The 22,230-nt window shown below is 44.4% G+C and overlaps 1 protein-coding gene across 3 annotated transcripts; it reads right to left on the bottom strand.

Annotated features, from left to right (window-relative positions):
* Positions 1-1,200: 1,200 nt before the first annotated feature.
* TBATA (thymus, brain and testes associated) lies at positions 1,201-19,471 on the bottom strand. Of its 3 annotated transcripts, none has more exons than XM_045022730.1 (10): positions 19,348-19,471; positions 16,870-16,926; positions 13,268-13,515; positions 12,475-12,645; positions 10,545-10,636; positions 9,034-9,198; positions 6,279-6,429; positions 4,969-5,134; positions 4,368-4,417; positions 1,201-2,412 (listed from the first exon to the last, which is right to left on the bottom strand). In XM_045022730.1, the coding sequence occupies exons 2-10, from the start codon at positions 16,914-16,916 to the stop codon at positions 2,333-2,335; spliced, it is 1,170 nt and encodes a 389-aa protein (XP_044878665.1). In that variant the 5' UTR covers positions 16,917-16,926; positions 19,348-19,471; the 3' UTR covers positions 1,201-2,332. The 3 variants fall into 3 exon arrangements, with proteins under 3 accessions (XP_044878665.1, XP_044878667.1, XP_044878666.1); XM_045022731.1 differs by having other exon boundaries at positions 1,202-2,412; positions 6,348-6,429; XM_045022732.1 differs by lacking the exons at positions 16,870-16,926; positions 19,348-19,471 and adding an exon at positions 14,892-15,120.
* Between the last annotated feature and the right edge of the window lie 2,759 nt (positions 19,472-22,230).

Raw genomic sequence — 22,230 nt, 5'->3', positions numbered from 1 at the left:
CTGGTAGCTAAAAGCTCAGTGTACACAAGGTCTTAATCTCTGTGAGACTGAGTTTCCCTTCCTGAAAAATGGCATAAAATTCACCCACCTCACAAGGGTGTTTTGAAGTTTTGCAGAGCACTTTGAGCTCCTCAGGAAGGTGACATATATGTGCAAAGTAACAAGTCTGGCAATTATTACAGAGGTGGTGCTAGCCCATTAGGGGTCTTAAGCAGGGATATTTTGCCCCCCAACACATACTAAAAAGTGAATGGGGGGGCCCTTGAGCCGCTCAGGGCCCTGAGCAATTGCTTAGTCTGCTTATGCCGAGCTCTGCTGGCAAACCACTTAAAATCCCAATTCTGACCTTTCACAGTAAGGTGTAATGGAGCTGAGCTTGCTTCATGGAATGGATGGTCATGCAAGTGTGTCATCTCCCATCAGCCCCCATTCCGCTCAGAACCATTGTCCTTTTCTGCACCAAGTTTGGAGTCACTCAATGCACTCAGAAGCTGTTTTAGCACACAACCAGGTGTGGGATGCCTGTTCATTCATTCATTTCCATGTCACCTGTGTTTGAGGCAAGGAAACGTATTACAGACCAGCAATCACTTTGTGCATACACGCACACACATGAACAATGTGGTTGGAGACTGGACTTACTGGTTTGTGGGGCAGAGGATTCTAATGGTTTGGTCTATGGGCTTTGGCCCGTAGAAGTTCAACATCTCATACCTTTATAGTACTGGGCACTAGATTGACTTGGTATTGTGTAGGTATCGCATGCAGTACTATTGTATTCCTTTGTAGATTTGCTCTTCTGTCTCCAGCAAAGCCTACTAACATGATTCTGATTCGGAACACTACTTTTATTAAGAAATAGAGTTGCATTGAAGAGATGCGTGGACACCATAAAGCACCTCAACTTGTTAATGAGCAGCTTGCTATTGAATTCTCTGCATGTGCATAAAGTACCAGACCCAGCTTACTTTCTTGCTTGGTTCTGTGGCCCACTGGACAGAAGCTCTGTAGCAAGAACCTCCAATTTCCATGATATTCTGGTGCAAATGCTTGCACTAATTTGAAATCTCGGTGGCAACATGAAATGGGAACACAAGATTACAGTGTTATGGCACCTTTCACCAAAGCACTTCAGAAACCCTAATTAAGCCTCTCAGCATCTCCAGTTTCTGCTCTGACTGCAGTGGCCATAGTGCTGTGCTCTGCTCTGCTTCTTCCAGATGCTTTAAGCTGATCACAGAGTGGCAGGAGTCACAGAGATCAGCTGGCTACACAAGCAGATAGTTTATTCCTAAAAGGACCACAGGCAAATACTAGGAGTCGTACAGTCTTTATACAAGTAATTGATATGCAATGATGTCTTTACCAAAGAAATCTGCACATTTCAGTAACCTAGCCTGGCGGAGACAAAGACATGGAAGATTGTTCTAAGGTCCACATTAGAAGAAAAATCATACAGCCATAGATGACAAAAGGAATTGCAGGCCACCACTGCTACCTGAGAAGTCAAGAGCAGGGGTGATGGATCTAGTAAGATCAAGCAGCTGTGAGCTATTTTGCCAGAATGCAGACATACACCCTCCATAGGTGGTGTTTCCACCCAGTCCTCTAAATGCCTCTGTGAACAAACATCACTTCTCTCTTATTTGGATTGAATTGCAACCAGTTCTTCATCCAGATTGCTACCTCCTGGCATGTAGTGGGAAAGTAATGAGGCAGCAGCTGTGTTTAGTGAAAAGGAGCCAAAGAGCTGAGAATCACTCAGAATGGCTCTGTCTCCGTCAGTGGCTTTAAAGAAGCACTGACAGGACTGATTTGAGTCCTTTGGAATGGTGAGCAATTGCTCAACGCTACCCATGGGATCTGAGAGAAAGGCCTGAAATGTTTAATGGCCAATCTTTCAATCAGCGAGTCAACCCACCTTATGAGCCATGCACCTCCTGCATCTGAGATCACGAAAAAAAACCAGCCACATTCTCTTTGTGATTCTGCATATTGAACCAAATACTCAACCAGATCATAGCAGAAGCAGTACTTTAAGCATCTACAGCTATGGGGATGTTCGGAATTTCACAGAGACCCATTCTACAGTATGACTTAATGTCTATGGCACAGTCATTAAACAAATTCTGTTTAAATTTGCCATGTCTCAACATATGATGTCAAAGTGAAGAGAGAGATTATGTGATACTGGATATTGCATGCCTTTTCATGTACTCTACAGAACACTTCTTCACTAGGTGAGTAATGAGAGTAAAACACTGCAGCTATAGCAGGAAATGTGCTAGCACTTCTTGAGGTTCTTCCATCAGGAATGAGAGAAGATTCCATGTTAATTGGGTGGATCTGGCTGGTTCTGCTTTCCTTCCTGGGATAAATGGAACTGGAGAACTTCTGCAGTACCCATACGCACTGAAAATGAAAAATAATTTGGGATGGGTCAATGTGCATAGGCACCATCTTCCCCTCTGTCCCGTGGGTGCTCAACCCCCCACTCTGCCCCTGGCCCCACCTCAACTCCATCCCTTCCATGAGGCCCTGCCCCTGCCCTGCCCCTTCCCATCCCTTCCCTGCCCCCATTCCAACCCCTTCCCCAAAGTCCTCACCCCAACTCCGCCCCCTCCCTGCCCCTATTCCAAGCCCTTCCCCAAATCCTCGCCTTGGACCTGCCTCTTCCCCACCTCCTCCCCTGAATGTGCCACATTCCCTCTCCTCCCCCTCCCTCCAAAAGCTTGTTGGTTGCCAAACAGCTGTCTGGTGGCGGCTGGGCGGGAAGTGCTGGTAGGTAGGTGGAGGAGTGGGAACACGGCGCACTCGGAGGAGGAGGTGGGGCGGGGAGTGAGAAGAGCTTGGCTGCCTGTGGGTGCTAAGCACCCACTAATTTTTCCCCATGGGTGCTCCAGCCCCAGAGCACTCACGGAGTCGGCGCTTATGTCGATGTGGGTCAACACCAGTTATAATCTCACAGAGTAGCTAACTCCTTGCCCATATGGATAACATTTTCAGAGCCTGAAGGCCAGATTTTTAAAGTATTTAGGCACCTACAAAAGTAGATAGGCACCTAGTAGGATTTTCAAAAGCCCCTACACACCTATCTCCTATTGAAATCAATGGGAGTTAGGTACTTAACTACTTTTAAAATTCCAGCTGGGTGCTTATTTGCATTTTAAAGCATCTAAATACCTTTAAAAATCTGGATCTAAGAGATGTTGTCTGTGTCTAAGTGCCTAAATGACTTTTGAAAATGGCCATGCACTGCTACAGACTAGAGACTGAATCACTAGGCAGCAGTTTTGCAGAAAAGGACCTATGGGTTACATTGGACAAGAAGCTGGATATGAGTTGACAGTATGCTAGCGGCATTTTGGGCTGTATAAGTAGGGGCATTGCCAGCAGATCGAGGGACGTGATCATTCCCCTCTATTCGACATTGGTGTGGCCTCATTTGGAGTACTGTGTCCAGTTTTGGGCCCCACACTACAAGAAGGATGTGGAAAACTTAGAAAGAGTCCAGCGGAGGGCAACAAAAATGATTAGGGGGCTGGAGCATGTGACTTATGAGAGGATGAGGGTACTGCGATTGTTTAGTCTGCAGAAGAGAAGAATGAGGTGGGATTTGATAGCTGCTTTCAACTACCTGAAAAGGGGTTCCAAAGAGGATGGATCTAGATTGTTCTCGGTAGCAGATGATAGAACAAGGAGTAATGGTCTCAAGTTGGAGTGGGGGAGGTTTAGGTTGGATATTAGGAAAAACTCTCTCACTAGGAGTGTAGTGAAGCACTGGAATGGGTTACCTACTCTCCTTCATTAGAGGTTTTTAAGGTCAGGCTTGACAAAGCCCTGGCTGGGATGATTTAGTTGGGGATTGGTCCTGCTTTGAGCAGGGGATTGGACTAGATGACCTCCTGAGGTCCCTTCCAACCCTAATATTCTATGATTCTTTCACAGGGCATGCATTACTGTTCACTCAGAGGTAACCACAAAAAGGCTATCTGAACTCCTACTCTGTGTTACCAAAATATAGCCTGCAAGGAATTTGCTGTCATTTATTTGTCTATCTGTAGTATATTCTTGCTCTCATAGTAAGGTGTGAATGTTCAGAAAGTCTGATCAAGTGGTTAGAGCATTGGCCTGGGAGCCAGGACCTCTTGGTTTCTATTCTTAGCTCTGCCATTAGTTCACTGTGTAACTCTTGGGAAATCACTTAACTTCTCTAAGGCATCACCCATAAAATGGGTAAAATACTTCCTTACCTCAAAGGTCTATTGCTGCTTAATTAATTAATGTTTATAAAATGTCTTAAGACCCTTGGATTCAAAGGGAGTATGTAATAAATACAAAGTATTTACTTATAATAATATTTTTACCTGGCTTGTCTTCCTCTGGAATGGGTTCTTGCTTCGGACTCTGAGATAATCTGTTATAAAGAAATGCAGAGAAAACTAAGTATTTTTCTAAATCTAAAATTCTAAATTTTGAGTAAACCTGGTAGTCATGAAAATGAAAGGTTGCATTAGTCTGCCACTTTGCCATTCACTTCCTGTGTTTGTGTATTTTTATTTTCTAGTTACTCTGCTCATGCTATTGACTGGAAGTCCACGTACAAGTACTGAAATCCAAGCCTCGGCACGATTTTACCAGTTCACCTTAATCTCTGACCCATGTGCTACTGAAATAATGGGCCCCCATTGAGCAACGACTGCAAGCCATGCCATTGCCTTAAATGGGCTTTGGATCAGGCCTTCAGTTAAACCAGTTGAAATGTGGAGAGGAGAGCTAAGTAGGTGGACAAAATCAGTTTTATTGTTTGCTTGATGAATCTCTTGCTGTGTAACAGCCTCTTTCTCTCTTCTTGCTGCTGTATATGCAAACTAATGTATCCAACATGTCTCCAGCCCTCAGTAAGTGAAATGTTTCAGTTCTCTGTCACACTGTGAACATCCAGTTGAATAGTTTTTATGAGAGAACCTGACTGGATGATTCCTTCCCAAGTGTTGCCCTCTGGAGGACAGGCCCACTGCAGTCTGGGACATCTGGGACTGAAGTCTCTGCTCCATGCTTGTGCTCAAGGATTTGGGCTCCGGTTGTAGGTTGGCAGTTGCAGTCTGCAACATCCTCATAACAAGATCCTTTTCTGTAATGAAAGGAAGACAAGTAGGCAGCAGAAGAAACAATATCTCACCTGTTACAACAGAGAGAGAGAGAGAGGTTCCGATCTGGAAACATTTGAATGTCACAAAATGATTTCCCTATGCCTTGGATTCTGTCACTTTCTTCACCCCCTATAAGCAGCATGTGTTCAAGGAGAGCAGAGAGAAGTTGATCAATCAGAAGTACAGCAGGACTCCAGTGATACCCTGTTCTTGGGAGAGTGGCATGTGTAATGGTCTCTTGCTGCAATACAGGTCCATGGAGCCGCGAGCTACAGTGCTACCTAAGATAGAAGAGCCACTCTAGCTCCCACTGTTCCCTTTTTGTGGAAATAGGGATTTCCCCTACTCAACTGGTACACACCCAGAACAAATACCCTTAAAATGAATACAATAAATACAATCTGACCAACAATATTTATCTTCCTACAGCTGCATTTTTATATTGGAACTCAATAGTGAAGCCTGAATTCAGCAGCAGCAGCATTACCTTAAGCTGCAGCCTGTAACTCAGAAGCAAAATATTCAAACATAAAAGCCTAACGCTAGGCCTTTAAAGAAATATTTAAGCAGATAAATAAGTGATCTGACTTTCATAGGTACTGAGCACCTGAAGCCCCCATTGAGGTCAATGGGAACTCAGCACCTGTGGAAATCAGGTAATTGATTTAGGAACCTTACTTTGAAAGTTTTGGCCTACAACTTTTACATAGAAACAGTCCTTTACTCTGATGCTGGGCCATATTCAATAACAGTCAGTGAGACCCAAAAGACAATCACTGGCAGGAAAGATAGAATGAAGAAAAAACTGAGACTAGAGAGAGACAATTTTTAGAAAGCCATGCACGCCATCCATCTGTCCAGATTCTATACCAATCTCATCATCGCAGCATCTGAGTCCCTGAACACCAAGCAGAATTCATATCCTTAGTTCTTCACCAGTTACTGCAAACCAGGTCATTAGAAAACCCTAAAAGATTCTTTCCAAAGGAATCTTTCCTCCCAGAAGCAACTTTTCCCTCATAGAAAAATGTGTACTCCACAAACTCGGTTGATCTGAAAGGCTGTAAAGTGTGTATTGGGAATAAACTTGTGGTTGCTGAAGTAGAGATAATTAGTGTGCCAAACTCTGAGAATAGAAGTGGGTGTCTATTCCTCTTGCCCAGGCACCAAGTTGAGGTTCCAGGTTCTCCTCACCCCTCGGACCAGCTGTGAGCAGCCATTGCTGAATAGCCGACAAGGAGTCTGTCTGCAGGATCTGACACAGCAGCTCCAAAATCTGTTGGCAGAAGAGCAAAGTAGAAAGTGACAGCATGATCAGGTCAGAGTGACACTGATTGTACCTGGAACACAGGAAAACAGGAGGTCATTAGGGTATGCATACACAGGCACCTTGCTTATCTAGACACCGTACAGGTGTGGACTTTGTCTTTCAGTTTTATGAGTTACTGTTCCCTGCCCAGGGTCTAACCTACACATTTTTAAATATAATAAAAGCAGTAGAGGATGATCTATCAAAGCCTACTGTGTGCAAGGGTAGATATCCCCCTCTCCTCCCCAACAGAGACTAGGATAAGGCCCTGATCACTGAGTCAGTGTTTAAATTGGACTAAACTTGTTAGGACATTGGGTTTTCCGTTGCACTGCATCTCACCTCTTTCTGACCAGTGTCCCTGTATACAGGCACTCAAACGCACCACATCAGAGTACTTTAGCAGTTAGGAGTGAACGCATGTCTCATATTCTGGGTTTTTTTTTACCATCTCTTGTTTCCCTCTATCTATTGTGCTTAGAGTTAGCAAATCAGGGGCAGGCCTAGTTACACTTGCTATACATGCTAAACTGGAACTTCTCATTCTCTTCCCAGCCTACAGAGGAGATGAACTTCAAAATGTTTCTTGGGCACTGCTGCAGATTCTCATGAATCTCTCTTCTTAATACCCCTTTCAGCTGCCTTTCTGCAATTAACCTGGTGCTGTCTGCTGTCACTTCACCCTTTACAAACAAAACCATATCAAATCCAAGATGTAAGAAACAAACCAACTTCTAGTAAATAAACTTGTCTCCTTGAGGGAGGGAGGAAATGACTCCTACAAGAGCAGTATTTATTCCCTTCCCATTGTTTACACACGTCAGTCCTCTATTCCCTGCCCCGCCTGTCATCAGTCAACATTTTAATTAATGATCTCGAAGTAAATATCAAAATTTTCAGCCAAAGGTGAAGTCATACATCCAGGAACAAAAGAATGGCTAATACAGTCTTTGGATGTATAAACCAGGGGAATAGTGAGTAGGATTAGGGAAATGATTTTTACTTCTGCATATGACATTGGTAAGACTTTTTTTTTTTTAATATTAGAATACTGCATCCAGTTATGGTGGCCACATTTTTAAAAAGATGTTGAAAAATTCAATCGGGTGCAGAAAAGAGCCACAAAATTATTTGAAAGTTAGAGAAAATGTCTTTAAGAGCTCAATCTATTTAGTTTATCTAAAAGACTATTGAGCGATGACTTGATTACAATGTACAAGTATCTTAATGGGGAGAAAATACCAGGTACTAAGTGGCATTTTAATATAACAGAGAAAGGCAGAACAAGAACCAAGGGCTAGAAGTTGAAGCCAGACCAATTCAAGTTAAAAATAAGGCACATAGTTTTAACAGTAAAAAGAACGAGGAATACTTGTGGAACCTTTGAGACTTACAAATTTATTTGGGCATAAGCTTTCATGGGCTAAACCCACTTCATCAGATGCATGCAGTGGAAAATACAGTAGGAAGATATATATACAGAGAACATGAAAAAATGGGTGTTGCCATACCAATTCTAACGAGACTAATCAATTAAGGTGGGCTATTATCAGCAGGAGGAAAAAAACGTTTGTAGTGATAATCAGGGTGGCCCATTTCAAACAGTTGACAAGAAGGTGTGAGTAACAGGAGAGGAAAAATTAGCATGGAGGAATAGTTTTTAGTTTGTATAATGACCCATCCACACCCAGTTTTTATGCAAGCCTAATTTAATGGTGTCCAGTTTGCAGATTAATTCCAGTTCTGCAGTTTCTCATTGGAGTCTGTTTTTGAAGTTTTTTTGTTGAAGAATTGCGACTTTTAGATCTGTAATTGAATGTCCAGGAGGTTGAAGTCTGATTTGTGTTCATTTATTCTTTTGCGTAGAGATTGTTCGGTTTGGCCAATGTACATGGCAGAGAGGCATTGCTGGCACATGATGGCATATATCACATTGGTAGATGTGCAGGTGAATGAGCCCCTGATGGTGTGGCTGATGTGATTAGGTCCTATGATGGTGTCCCTTGAATAGATATGTGGACAGAGTTGGCAACGGACTTTGTTGCAAGGATAGGTTCCTGGGTTAGTGTTTCTGTTGTGTGGTTGCTGGTGAGTATTTGCTTCAGGTTGGGGCAACCTGAAGCAAATCTGTAAGAGAGGACTGGCCTCTCCCAAGGTCTGTGAGAGTGAGGGATCGTCCTTCAGGATAGTTTGTAGATCCTTGATGATATGCTGGAGAGGTATCACTCCACACACCCCTAAGTGGCGCCCCACTCCCGCAATGGGCCAATCAGCCATGCAGTCCCACCGAGCTGGGTTACTTTATTGACTCTGGCCATTAGGCCAAGCTGCCCTGAGTGGAAGGGCTGCTTTACTGACTCCAGCCGCTAGGCCGTAGTACCATGTTTTATAGTCAGAGACACGAACACAGACCTAACGGGGTGCTGTACAGTTTTTTTCCATACCTGACCCGGCACACGGGATGGAATGTACCTACACTGCGACAGTCCTAAAGGAAAAACAGTCACACAGAGGAAGTGAGCAGCAGGAAGTACCAGGTGTAGCTACTCTTTCTCATTATGTTCTACTTACTACCAGCTCTTGGTCCTGGAAAGACAGGGCAGCATCTTTGCCTTTGTTCTTTGCATTATTCCGGCACAACTGTTGGGGGGTATGGCGGGCTGTTGCCCGAGAAGAAGGTGGGATGAGGCGCCCAGTTTCTGCTGAGTACTGTGTTGCTCTCCGGGGCTCTTCCGCCTGTTAAAATGCAAGTGCACACATGCTTTCTGATTAGAGGGCTGAGAGTGGGACAGGGCTTGCACAGGAGATAAAATGATTAGAACAAGACTGAGTGTAAAAAGTCTGTGACAAAAGGGGAAATCTTCATCAAAGAGGTGCCTGTCTGTTGCAAAAAGTATGAATGCACCCGCTGCTGTTAAAGTGAAGCTACTGTGTGGTACTAAAAGCTCACCTGGGAGGTGTGTTTCTCTCCAGCTGTGAACTGTGCACTGATTTTACAAACAATGTTTTATTTAAAATTGAAACTTGTGCACCACCTACTGCTGTCAGTCAGAAGAGACAGACAACTGAATGGTCAAAACCCAAACACTGCATCTAAACCCATAGCTGTCCTTACGCAGCTATAATCATTTATAAGTTAACACTGACATTATCCGGTCCCACTATTAAAGAATGCTAATCCAGGGTGCTAAATTTGGTGCTCTTGAAAGTGAGTGACTGATAGCACTCACTGGAGCTGATACAGTGCATGCAGAGGTTGTGTAAACTTCTTCTACGCAGTGCTACATATGCACCTCAATCCTGATCTGTAATACGCATTGGTATTCTAGTTCTGGCCCCCCACAGCACTGCCAGTGTCCTTTGATCCTGACCTAAAACACCTCTGCTGTGTCCAACCATGATCTTTCATGGCTCCGTAATCTTGACCTGCAACATCCTGTAGGTCCTGATCCTCCCTCCACTGGAGATTAACAGTTGTGCCGTTGTGCGATTGTTTTGTGATGTGCTTTTACACACCAATTTCGTCTGTACCCTAAAGTAGATTTGAGCCTATGTGTCAAGAGGTGAAAAACTAGTGTTGACCCACTTCTCCTTTTGGTGTGGTCCCCTCTGTGTAGTTGTTAAAGACTCAAACTACAAATTTTGGCTCCAGATATTAAACACCACAGAGAATGGGATAGTAGAGATCCAGAAGTTACGATCCAGCACATTATAAAAGCAAAGAAATCATCTGCAAAATTTGGTTCTGGGTTCAGATTTCGGTCAACCTTCAAAATTTGGGGATCTCCAGATCTGGGCATAGGTCACATTCCATTGCACATTTTGCCTTGTTTAGATTAGGAGTAAATAGTTTTAAATTACCCATCTTTACAAAATAGATTTCCACATGACCCTTCAAGTCTTGATGCTGTCACCAACAGACACGTGACCTATGGTAGCGATATAGCAGGCTCATAAAAAAACTCTCTTCAGGTTTTTCTGCTCCCTCTCCTCCATTTCTTTATTTCATTCCAGGTGTTGGTTAGATGACACTCAATAGCAAAGCAGCCCTAAGTGTCATGCTCGCAGTATGAAAAACTCACCACTTCCTTTTGCTCCACTTCAGTGGAGGAGGAAGCACTAACTCTGGCAGCAAGTTCCCTCAGTTCTTCTCTCCATGCATCTGACAATGTCCCTGTGAGAGAGAGGAGACGTGAGAAAGCTCAGTATAGTAGAACCACTTAGTTCCTACAGCACTTATAAACCTTGCATATGTCTGAACAGAGACCACACTTTGAATTCCTCCCCCTAGGCATCCATGACTTCCTATTTTCACTGTGGAAAAGAATTTGAATGGTCTCATCCTGAGGCCAACAGTTCCCCTACAGAGCTTGGATGGAAATGAGACACAAATAAATGGTAGCTACAACCACTGGATATATTACAGTGTATTATGGGATGTACTGTATCTTGAGCAGTGATACTCTTTGTATGAGAGCAAGTGGAAAGGAAGGTTCCCATATTTCACACCATGAGTAGCCCTAGAGGTAACACAAACATGCATGTGCAAACGTCATAGTATAATATGGGAAGGAGATAGAGGCTCATACAGACAGGAGGGTTGTTGCAGAGCTGTATGAGAGGATGAGGAGGGGAGGGAAGAGGGGAGAATCTCTCAAATCTCTGATCTTTTCCACGGTTAAAGCCTCCTGTTTGGGCTCTGGGCTCTGCAGGGAGGATCAGGGCTGCGGGGGTACAGAAGGCTAAAAACGAGACCACTAAAATCATGGTGAGAGCCCTGTGCGCCACAGCCTCTTGCTCAAGTTGGGCAGTTCAGAATCAGACACCCTGCCCCCTCCTTGGGTTCTGTTGTATCAGGTGGTTGGTGCAACACCAAAGCATTGTGCATGTCTGAGGTCTGATGCCTTCCAGGTGAAGGGAGAACCCATGGCTTCATATTGCCAGAAATAAAGCTGCTGGAGAATGCGGAGGAGTCCAGAACAAAGGGGCACTGTGCTCACAGTGATATCTCTGAAAGGTGGGAAAGGACAAGCAGGCACCTCTAACCCAGTGGCTCTCAACCTTTTCAGCCTACTGTACCCCTCTCAGGAGTCTGATTTGTCTTGTGTACCACCAAGTTTCACCTCACTTAAAAACTACTAGCTTTGAAAAATCAGACATAAAAATACAAAACTGTCACAGCACACCATTACTGAAAAATCGCTTACTTTCTCATTTTTGCTATATAATTATAAAATAAATCAATTGGAATATAAATATTGTACTTACATTTCAGTGTATAGAATATAGAGCAATATAAACAAGTCACTGTCGGTATGAAATTTTAGTTTGTACTGACTTTGCTAGTGCTTTTTATGTCACTTGTTATAAAACTAGGCAAATATCTAGATGAGGAAGATTTCTGAGTACCCCCAGTGCTATGGGTACCCCTGGTTGAAAACCACTGCTCTAATATAAGAGGCTTTAGGGTTAGGAAATAATTACTCTCACTCCATTTATTTGAGATACTGTTAATTAGGTTGTTTGCAAGGAACCAATTTAAACCTGATGATGATATTTAATGGCATGGCCCATCACTTAATTGCCATGGTAATTCCACTTGCTTGGGATACGTGCAAGCGGTTAAGTGGTTCTAAAATAGGGTTATCTGGCCCTTGTAAAAATGAGAAGCTGATGGTGCTTTTGTATACCACAGGAAGACTTCTGCCAGGGTAAATCTGCTTTTCCACCAGTGCTGTGTGGCAATACATGATGTCTCTGAAACCTGGCGTTATGTTCCTCTGGTTCAAAACCACTTCAGCTCAGAGGGGCAGGAAAAATAATCAGGCTGAGCCTTTTGTCAATGTAAGACCTGATCTACCTCCAGTCCTGTAGCAAGTCAAAACAAGTGAAGTCATTTGAGAACCATTTCAGGAACAGCATGATTAATTCTGTTAATTAAGGAATTCCGCTTAATTGGACAAAAGGCCATCTAACAGGGCATCCTGATCAAGCAGTCTACAGCACACTAACCTACAGTTAACCTGGGGACCAGATTACTATGTGGATCTCCAATGGGCATCTGAGCCCCTGGTACCCCCAATACGGTAGTAGAAAGCTGGCCTTTTATCATTGGATGAGGTGACAGAGGGGTCAGCACAGACCACCCGTCATTAACCATACAGATGGGGACGCCATTTAAGCCTACAAAAGAAAATGAAAAGAGGCAAATATCAGTGAGTAACTCAGTGGAAGAAGCACACAAGAAAATTGTGTCTTTCACCTTGCGTAACACACACAGCATTTATAGTTACTTTCTGCCTGAATAATAAATCTGTAGGTGCATGCGTTCTGCTATGGCATACATAGATCAATTTTCCTCCCTGGCCCCAATAATACTGAATGGATTCCTGAAGCACCTCTGTTTATAGATCTCTATTTAGTTAGGGAATATACAATTTGGATGAATTACACTACTGCAAATACACAGCTGGGATTATTTTATCCAGATGATGCAGTAGCTGATTTTCTGAACTAGGTCCTGGGATGGAGCAAAGACATGCATGGGATTAACCTAAGGAGTCTCAGATTATCACAGCTGCTCAGAATAACTATCAGGACAACACTTACTCTAGAAACATTATGCAGTCAGAGTTCTGCTACTTTCCTCATATCCCACTGTACTCTGCAATCAGGCCTGTGCTGAAGCATTACATGGATTTTTCTGTTTCCTCCCATCCCATCTGACCTCTGCTCCTCAGCAAAGAATGGCCACATAATTAATGCCTTCAATTCCCGTTTCCTGCCCCCCATCCTAAGGCCATACCTTGGATGTGGGTCACTCGGTGAGGATGGGGGTTGTGCCGTGAGAAGAAGGAATGGTGGCTGAGGTTGCCAAAGCGAGAGTTGTTCTTTGACTGGGGTCTCATGGCCTCCGTACTAAACCGCAGTGGCGTGTTCAGGGCCACGTGTTTGAGTTTCCCTGCTAATGCTGTGATGTCTTTTCCTTTGACTGGACCAGCAACTGGGCTCCTTAACATCTCCATCTTCTCCTTAGCAGATATACACTTGGTTCTTGGAGAAAAAGAGAAAAAAACCACTTATCAGCCTGCAATCACATTTTATGAAAATGTCTATATCTTAGGTACAAGTCAGGTTCATGGAAGACAGAGTAAGAGTCCATTCCAAGTAGGCATCAAACTCCAGTGCAGGTTATCTTCCTTTCAGGGATTTCACCCCAAGGCCATTGTGACCAGGCAGAGAGATCCACCATCACCTATTCTTTTCCTCCACATCCCAAGGGATTGCGGCAAACTGAGGGAATCCTCTCCCTTATTGACATTGGAGCAGACTTTGTTAGAATGCTTCATTTACAGAAAGGAAAATCTTGAATCTGAATTTTGTACCCACCTGAAATGCACTTAATGCTCTAGACAAATTTACTGAGGAAAAACAGCTTGAATGAAATACCCGAGTGAAGAGAAGCTGATAGGAAAGTTTGCTTTCAATGTAACGTGTGTTGAACAGGTCCGTTCTGTATTTATGCGAACATTTTGTTGTTACCTGTAGGCCAGCAAGAGCTCACATGAGTATGGAAGCTGAGAAGCAAGCCCACACAGACTCCTGTGTTTCTGCTGACATGCAGAAAAAGGAGCCTTCTGAGGAAACCCCCATGAAAACAAAAGCAACTGAGAACTGCCTCAGCTGGCAGCTTTGATGAGTGACTCAGAGTCATGGCTTCCTAATCTGTCATCTGCTGAGACAGGCAAGGTTAGAAGTACAACTTTACCACAGCACTGAGATCACATTCTCAAAACTGACAAAAACTCCTCCACTCAGAAGATCATTAGCTGGCATTTCATCAGATGACTCCCAGCATTATCAGCATCAACGCTAATATGAGGAGCAGGAGCCATTGCAGCATCATGCTCATGCTGCAGTGCATTTCTTAGCTAGAAAAAAAATCATCATATTTTACTGGAGTGTCTGGCTCAGTGTTCTGTTTCCTAGATCAGAAGCAGAGGAGACCCAGGAATATGTGGGTTCTGATTTTTCCTCATGATCATCTTAACTCAGCTCTGATCCTTTTGAAGTGCTACAAAAAAAGACCATTTTAGGACTCCCCATGTACTTCCCGATGGCAGCCCACTAAGTATCAGAGTGCTCTATGCTTTGGCAGGAACAAAGTTTTCAAAATGCTCTCTGTTGCAGCAGAAGAATGATGAGCAGGGAAGGTTTCTTTGGAAGTGATTTGTAGGCCCAGGCAGTATTTCAAACAGGGGCTATTAACCGCTGAGCAGAGCTGAGTGAATGCTGAATTTTGCCTGAATATTCATTGAGAGCCCTTCTGTGTTTGCTTTACACATGAATACAAGTTGATTGACAGCCATGTTTGTAGAAATGGCATGTTTTCAGGCAACTCTTGTAGAAAGTGAATTTGAATTCATTACCATGAGTATTTGCATCAGAAACCTGATTCTAAGCATTGTGCTCATCCAATCAGGGAATGGAAACATATTCTGTGTACTATGGGCAAGACTTGGGGTGCTGGGAAAAAGGTGGTTTAGAGCAGGGATGGGCAAACTATGGCCAGCGGGCCAGATCCGGCCCCTCAGGGTTTTGGATCCAGCCTGTGGGATTGCCCCCACCAGTGCCGTGGGCCCCGCACCGCTCTCAGAAGCAGCCAGCACCACTTCCCTGCGGCCCCTGGGGCGGGGGGCAGAGGGCACCGTGCATTGACCTTGCATCCAGACACTCCCCCCGCAGCTCCATTGGCTGGGAACGGGGAACCGTGGCCAATGGGAGCTTCGGGGGAGGTACCTGGAGGCACAGCAAGAGTAGCGCACGAGGAGCCCTCCTCCTCCCCCCCCTCCCCCAGGGGCTGCAGCGCTTCCTGGAGCGGCGCGGGGCTGGGGACAGAGCAGGAAGGCAGGGAGCCTGCCCTGGCCCTGGTGCGTGCCGCTGCCACCCTGGAGCTGCTTTAGGTAAGCAGTGCCAGGCCGGAGCCCGAACCCCTCCTGCACCCCACCCCCCAACTCCCTGCCCTAAGCCCTCTGCCTGCACCTCGCACCCCTCCTGCACCCCAACTCCCTGCCTTGAGCTCCGTCGTACACCCCACACCCCTGTGCACCCCAACCCCCTGCCCTGAGCTCCCTGCTGCACTCTGCACCCCATGCACCCCCTCCCACAGTCCACACCCCTCCTGCACCCCTGCCTTGAGCCCCCTCCTGCACCCCGCACTCCTCTTGCACCTCAACCTCCTTCCCTGAGCCCCCTCATACAGCCCGCACCCCTCCTCTGCCCCAATCCCTTGCCCTGAGCCCCTTCCTCCACACCACACCCTGCACTCCCTCCTGCACCCCAACCCCCTGCCCCAGCCCTGCATACAATTTCCCCACCCGGATGTGTGCCTCAGCCCAAAAAGTTTGCCCACCCCTGGTTTAGAGCCACCTTTGCACCCCACTGAGGCTGGGGGCAGCCAGGGGACAGTTCATCCTCTCCTGTAAGTATAAGAACAGCCTCAGGTTGTTGTAACCTACCCCAGCTATAATAGCCCCTTAGATGGCTGTTCTGCTGTCTCAGAATTACCCCAACATGCCTCTTCTGCCTGATGTGCCCCCGGGATCTTTGGAGCAGGGCATGAAAAGGTGGCATACAACTGGCTACTCGGCTTCTATACCAGCCTGGAATTCACCTACAAAAGGAGAAACCCCAGTAATCCTGTTATGCCTCCTTTGTCCCAAGGACAGTGTAAAAGGGTCAGCTCACATATAGAGAATCTAGCCCTGGGCATCCAAATAAAACAGCTCACTCTGAAGTCACTGAACATCCCCAACAAACTGCTCATAATCAAGCCACAGACCAAGGATTATCAGCAGAAATTGCTCAGTGAATAATTTCATACTGCAAAAATAGTTCAGAAAAATGTTCTCTTTTTGCAAACAAAGTGGGAACAGGAAACAAGGTGACATTCATTGTGAATTATTTGTTATGAACGATTCACCCAGGTTTAGTTCTGGGAATGGATGCTGCCTCTGTAGTTATCATCCATGGTTTCAAAATGAAAACCAAAACCAGACTTTTTGATTGTACGTCACTCAGTGTTGTTACCGCACAATGTAACTTGAACTCTGCTTATGTCACTGCACAGGAAACCTGGTGTGTACAGGTTTATTAGCTAGAAAGCTAACATGCCAAACTTCAAGCAGAATGTTTCTTTTGTCTGCCTGATGGAGATGGGCCCAGCAGGCTTCCTCTGTCAGCAATGAAACACCCATCACCACCCCATATGACCATATTTAGTCAGAAGCCCCATCAGCTCAGTTACTGTTTGCAGGGGTACAAGCTGCTGCTTTCCCACCTGCTCACTCATGGCATTGCTGCTTAGATGTTTCTTCCAAATATAGGGACTGGCACTTGGGTACTTACTCCAGCTGCTGAAGAACAGGTTCCAAGTTCTTTATCTCTGTTGCCATTTTAGTGATTCTATGACAATACAGAAAAATTGGTGATTATTCCAGCATCCGTAGCTGCACAGTTCAGTTGGGAATTCAGACACATGGATTCTATGTACATGTTCTATATACCTATGGAGACACTCTCCATCTGTTGTGTGGGGAGACAGAATCTTTCTTTGCACAATTGCTATAATTTAAGGTACATTCAGCTCCTGAACTCACTTATACCATGGTTTGAGAGGTGTTGAGCTCTCACAACAACTCAAACCATTGACCTCTCTTTGTGTCAGTTTCCTCACCTGTAAAATGGGGCTAACAGTATCTCCCTCACAGGGGTGTTGTGAGGATTAGTGAATGTTTATAAAACATTCTATAAGGGGGAAGTATTATTATACCACACTGTTTTGGCAGGTGCTTCCTGAAGTAGCATTTACAAATAGAAACAAAGACTTACTCCCTCAGGGCTTTCATGGGTTCCCTCAGGAATCATGACACTGGTCACCTTGTGACTGCACAATGAATCCCTAAATCACACAACAGGCCTTGGGTGTGGGTTGGTGCTTATCAGGGATTAGTGGGAGTCATTGCTCAGTACCCATGGGCATAGGTTTGTTTCAAACACGCCACACGTACTAAAAAAGGGCAGAACAAACCACAGGAAGACGCTTTAGGTGCTATCATTTCCCTCTACCCTCTGTTTCATAATTCACCATTTCAAATGTAACTAAAGTGGAGCCCACTGGGGAGATCATTGACATACAGTTTATCTATATTTGCTTGAGCATTTCTTTAGCTAGGAGTTTAGAAACTACAGCTTTTTAAAGGTCAGTGCCTGAATATCTGTTTGAAAGCTATTTTGTCCATGCCCTACCTAGGCCAAACCACCACCTTGCCATCCCCATGGTAATTCTAAAGAATGCCTGGTGCTGAAGAGGCAGCTGGGCAGCAAGCAAAGGAAGTTTAAAGAAGTATTTTGCAAACTGTAGTGTGGGTCTCAGTGACCAGGCCTAGGAGGAGATTCTGATACCCCCCTCATATTCAGCAGCACCCCAGCAATGCAGTCACATGTAAACAGTGGGCCGTAAGAAGTCCAGGCAGCCCTCACAGTCATCAGACAGATGACACCTTAACAAGTCACTGTGAGTTATTTAATTAAAGTTCATTTAAATAAATCCTCTGCAGGGCTGCCCAGAGGATTTAGGGGGCCTGGGGCAAAGCAATTTCGGGGGCCCCTTCCATAAAAAAAAGTTGCAATACTATATTCTCGTGGGGGCCCCTGTGGGGCCTGGGGCAAATTGCCATACTTGCCCCCCCGGGTGGCCCTGATCCTCATCTCCCCAGTAATTTGGGGCTGGTTCTTCCCCTTGTGAAACAGACTTGTGGCAGTTTCACTATTGTGATGCATCTACTGTATGAATCAAAATTGTGAGCTGTATACATATAGTTGGTTTCCCAGCTGAGGTGTATAGGATTGGTGTATGTTGTACTTTAATTAGATGACCTAATGAATCTTTTCACCCCTCATTTCTATAACTCTTTGAAAACTCCCTAAGAATGTATTTTAATTCAGGTGAAACCTTCCTAATAGTAGTATGCCCAGAAGGCACAGGCAGGATGGTCTTGTGATTAAGCTGGTAGACTGCAATTTAGCAGAGCTACATTCAAATCTTAGCTGTTCCACAGATCTCTTGTGTGACCTGGGGCAAGACACTTAATCTCTCTATGCTTCAATTCCTCCACTGTAAATGAAGATAATGGTACTTATATTCTCCCATCATTTGTTTATCTTATCTATTTATATAGATTGTAAGCTATTCAGAGCAGGGACTGGTTCATTCTACATTTATGTACAGCGACTAGCACAATGGGGCTCTGTACCTGGAGACCCCAACCAAAATCAATGGTAATGCAAATAAATAAATACATAAAATAACGCCAGCAGGGACTCTGCTAATCATGTAAATAGTCAGAGCCGAGAAACAAAATTAGCCTGATCTTGCAAAATGCTGAGCACTGTCAACTCCTCCTGAAGCTAATGGGAGTTGAGAGTCCTGAATACCTCATAGGCTCAGGTATGAGATAAAAAAAACACAAACAATAAAAACCAAGGTAATGTGGGGGAGTGGACACTCAAACATGAGGGCTATAAAAGCAGCAGCACTAAGTCTCAGACTTTGGGAATTATGAAGCTACCTACCTGCCCATCCCAGCCATTTTATGTGCAAGTGTACCTTTCTTTTCACACACAGGTGGCCTGGGACCATAGCTTGTTCGGACATATTTGCATAAAGCAGGGCTACTTGCTAGAAGCTTCCTCTCCCCAGCTTCCTACATTTCAGAGGGCTGCTGTTTCAAAGGGAAGGTTGGGACTGTGGTATTTGAACAAAGAAAAGCAGTAAAAGCCAGAAATGTGCCTGTTATTAAATATATATATAAAGGACCTACTCACCATTTACACTGCTATCATAGCTTGGGGAATGAGTCCCCTTTGCTCCCACGGTCTGGAGGGAGGCATGCAAAGTTACCTCACTTCTGTTAAAAAGTCTGTTTACTTTGTCCCTGATTGTGTTCAGGTTGCTAGGTTACACTTTTGGTGACAGCAGCCAAGCCTCCCCCTCTTTCTCCCAGTGTTCAATTTCCCCTCCTCCTCCACCCCCAAACGGGGCTGTCAAATAACCCCCCTTGCTCTTTATTTTACTAATCTTATTCTCAATGGCTCTCCATAGTTACGTCTTGAGGCTTTCAATGTGAGAGGCAAGTAAGATCAGCTTGGGTGTGTCAAAGTGGTAGAAGCAAGTTCCAGCACTGCACATCTGAAGCTAAGTACTCATAGACCTAAACAGACATACTCATAGCCAAACCACATATGCCTCCTGTAAACAGATAATCTTGAGAAAGGAGTAGGCTACTTGAATTCCTAATGAGATTTGTTTTTCATTCTGTTGTTAATTTTCTCTTCTGGGAGCAGTGGCGTAATCAGTACACTGCTACCTCGATATAACGCCGCCCGATATAACATGAATTTGGATATAACGCGGTAAAGCAGTGCTCGGGCGAGGGGGGAAGGGGCTGCACACTCTGGTGGATCAAAGCAAGTTCAACAGAACACGGTTTCACCTATAACACGGTAAGATTTTTTGGCTCCCAAGGACAGCGTTATATCGAGGTTGAGGTGTACTTCAATTCTATGGGGGCAAAATGTACTTCTTGAGGTCAGAAACTTTTCCTGCTAATTTAAAAACCCTAAGGATGCAAAGTGTAATGCATTTTCTTTGGAATTATTAGTACATATACACATTGCATATAAATAGGAAGGCAGATCTTTAAACAGATGAAGCACATTCTACCCTGGACAGCTGCCACCGTAGAGAAACATATATTCCATTAAGAGAATGTGGCATGAGGTGTGTATTCAGTCATACTTACCTTCACCAAACAGCCCCAATATGTGCACACTTGGCTGAGAGAGAAGTTCATGGTGCCTATTGGAAAAACAGTAAGAGACTGAAATCTGGAAATAAAAGAATGGTTCTGATGCCTCCAGTAGGCAGAGATTTGGAGGTGACCTAGTGGGAGGCCCTCCAGACTCTGAACAAGGTGTTTAAGAGTAAATTATCTTGACTCGCTTTTTAATGATTGAGAGAAAATAGGATTCTCAAGCAGAAAATTTTCACTCAGTGAATACTAAACATATGGCAAAAATTGCCATAGGAGGCCATCACAGCAAAGAGTAGGCATGAATTTAGGATTTAGAATCTGGACTTTTACTGGAAGAATGTGGGCTGAAAGTTACATAACATGTAGCAGGCTTGTTAGGACAAAATAATTTTTCCCGTTCCTAAAATTGTGTTATGTTCCAACGAGCTAAGTTCCTTCATGTCCTCCTGCTATATCAATTGGACCAAGAATTGCACAAAGTATGGATACGCTCCACTGCTTTACCTGCAGTTATACAAGCTAGGATAAGATTTACATCAGCTACCAATCTTTATGCTTCAATGCATGAGCTGATCATCAGCTACAATGAGGAAGAAATTTCCCCACCAACTCAACACAAACACATCACACAGCTACATATTTGGGCATTTTCACCCTTTTCTGCAGCATTTAGTAGATGTTCCTGTCAAGAAGAGAACACAGAACTAGATGGAGTGTTGATCTTTCTTGTGTTTCTGCTGCTGCATTATTAGCCCATGGCATGAATATGTATTGACATTCATCTGTTTTGTGTGCTACCACTGTGTTAAAGTCTGCCAATTTGAAACATAGGCTCAGTAATGCACTGTGAAGCTGTAGGAAGCGTTAGGCTTTTATTACAGACTGCTATTATTACAGACAGAAGGGAAAAGAAGCCAGCAACAGGGAAACTATGTGACGCTAGAGAGGTGACAGTATTAACTGGGACATCACAGTAACAGCCCAACAGAGGTCACACACAAAACAAAGTGGCACCAGGCACCAAAATCAAAAGCAGAATGTCTGTAACTTGTGTCATGAGACTCCATTTCTTCTACCACACAGTGCAGCGACTGGGGCAAGCTTGGGGGTCACTACATTTCAAGCCATCCAAAATCTCCATCTGTAACAATATTTTATACTTCACTATAAATGCATTAATAAGTATTGGGGGTGGCTAAATTGGTAGCGCAGTGGCTGCATGATATGGGATACAGGGTTCAGTCCCTCACTCTTTGGGCTAGTAGGGGCTAGAAGGCAGTGTGCTCTGCTGTGTGTGGCTGAATGAGCTGAGTGACTAGCTTGAAGGGTGACAGGATAGGTGAGGTAATATCTTCTATTGGACCAACTTCTGTTGGTGGAAGGGACAAGCTTTCGAGCTTCACAGAGCTCATCCATAAGTCTTGAAGGATGTGAAGCTGTACACTGCTGTCTTTGTTCAAAGGACAGTTACTATGAAGGGACTCTAACAATTCCATGAGCTATTCCATGCTACTTTGATCTCTTCTCTACTACTATAGTTTTGGCCTCTGGTACCCCCTTGCTGCCTTCTCCACAATTCAGGGCTAGAGAGTTAGTTTGGTTGTTCAGTTGAGCAAGTATATCTGGGACACCTTTTCTGGTCCAAGACATTGAGTCACTTTGCTAAAATCTTGTCTTAATCTTCCTTCAGCTGATCATTGACCTAGAGCATTCAGAGTACTTGAATTATGCTACAAAAATATGGTATATTCTGCAAGTGAAGCACCTCTGAAACTAATAATTCTCAGGAGACTTTTCTATTGTAATGCATCTAGAAGCTATTGATCATTTTTCTTGGACCTTGAGACATGACCATCTATGTTAACACAATTGTACAAGATGCTGTGCATGCTCC

This window comes from Mauremys mutica, chromosome 7 (genome assembly GCF_020497125.1).
Source record: "Mauremys mutica isolate MM-2020 ecotype Southern chromosome 7, ASM2049712v1, whole genome shotgun sequence".
Lineage (NCBI taxonomy): Eukaryota > Metazoa > Chordata > Testudines > Geoemydidae > Mauremys > Mauremys mutica.
This window is presented reverse-complemented; position numbering and strand designations above follow the sequence as displayed.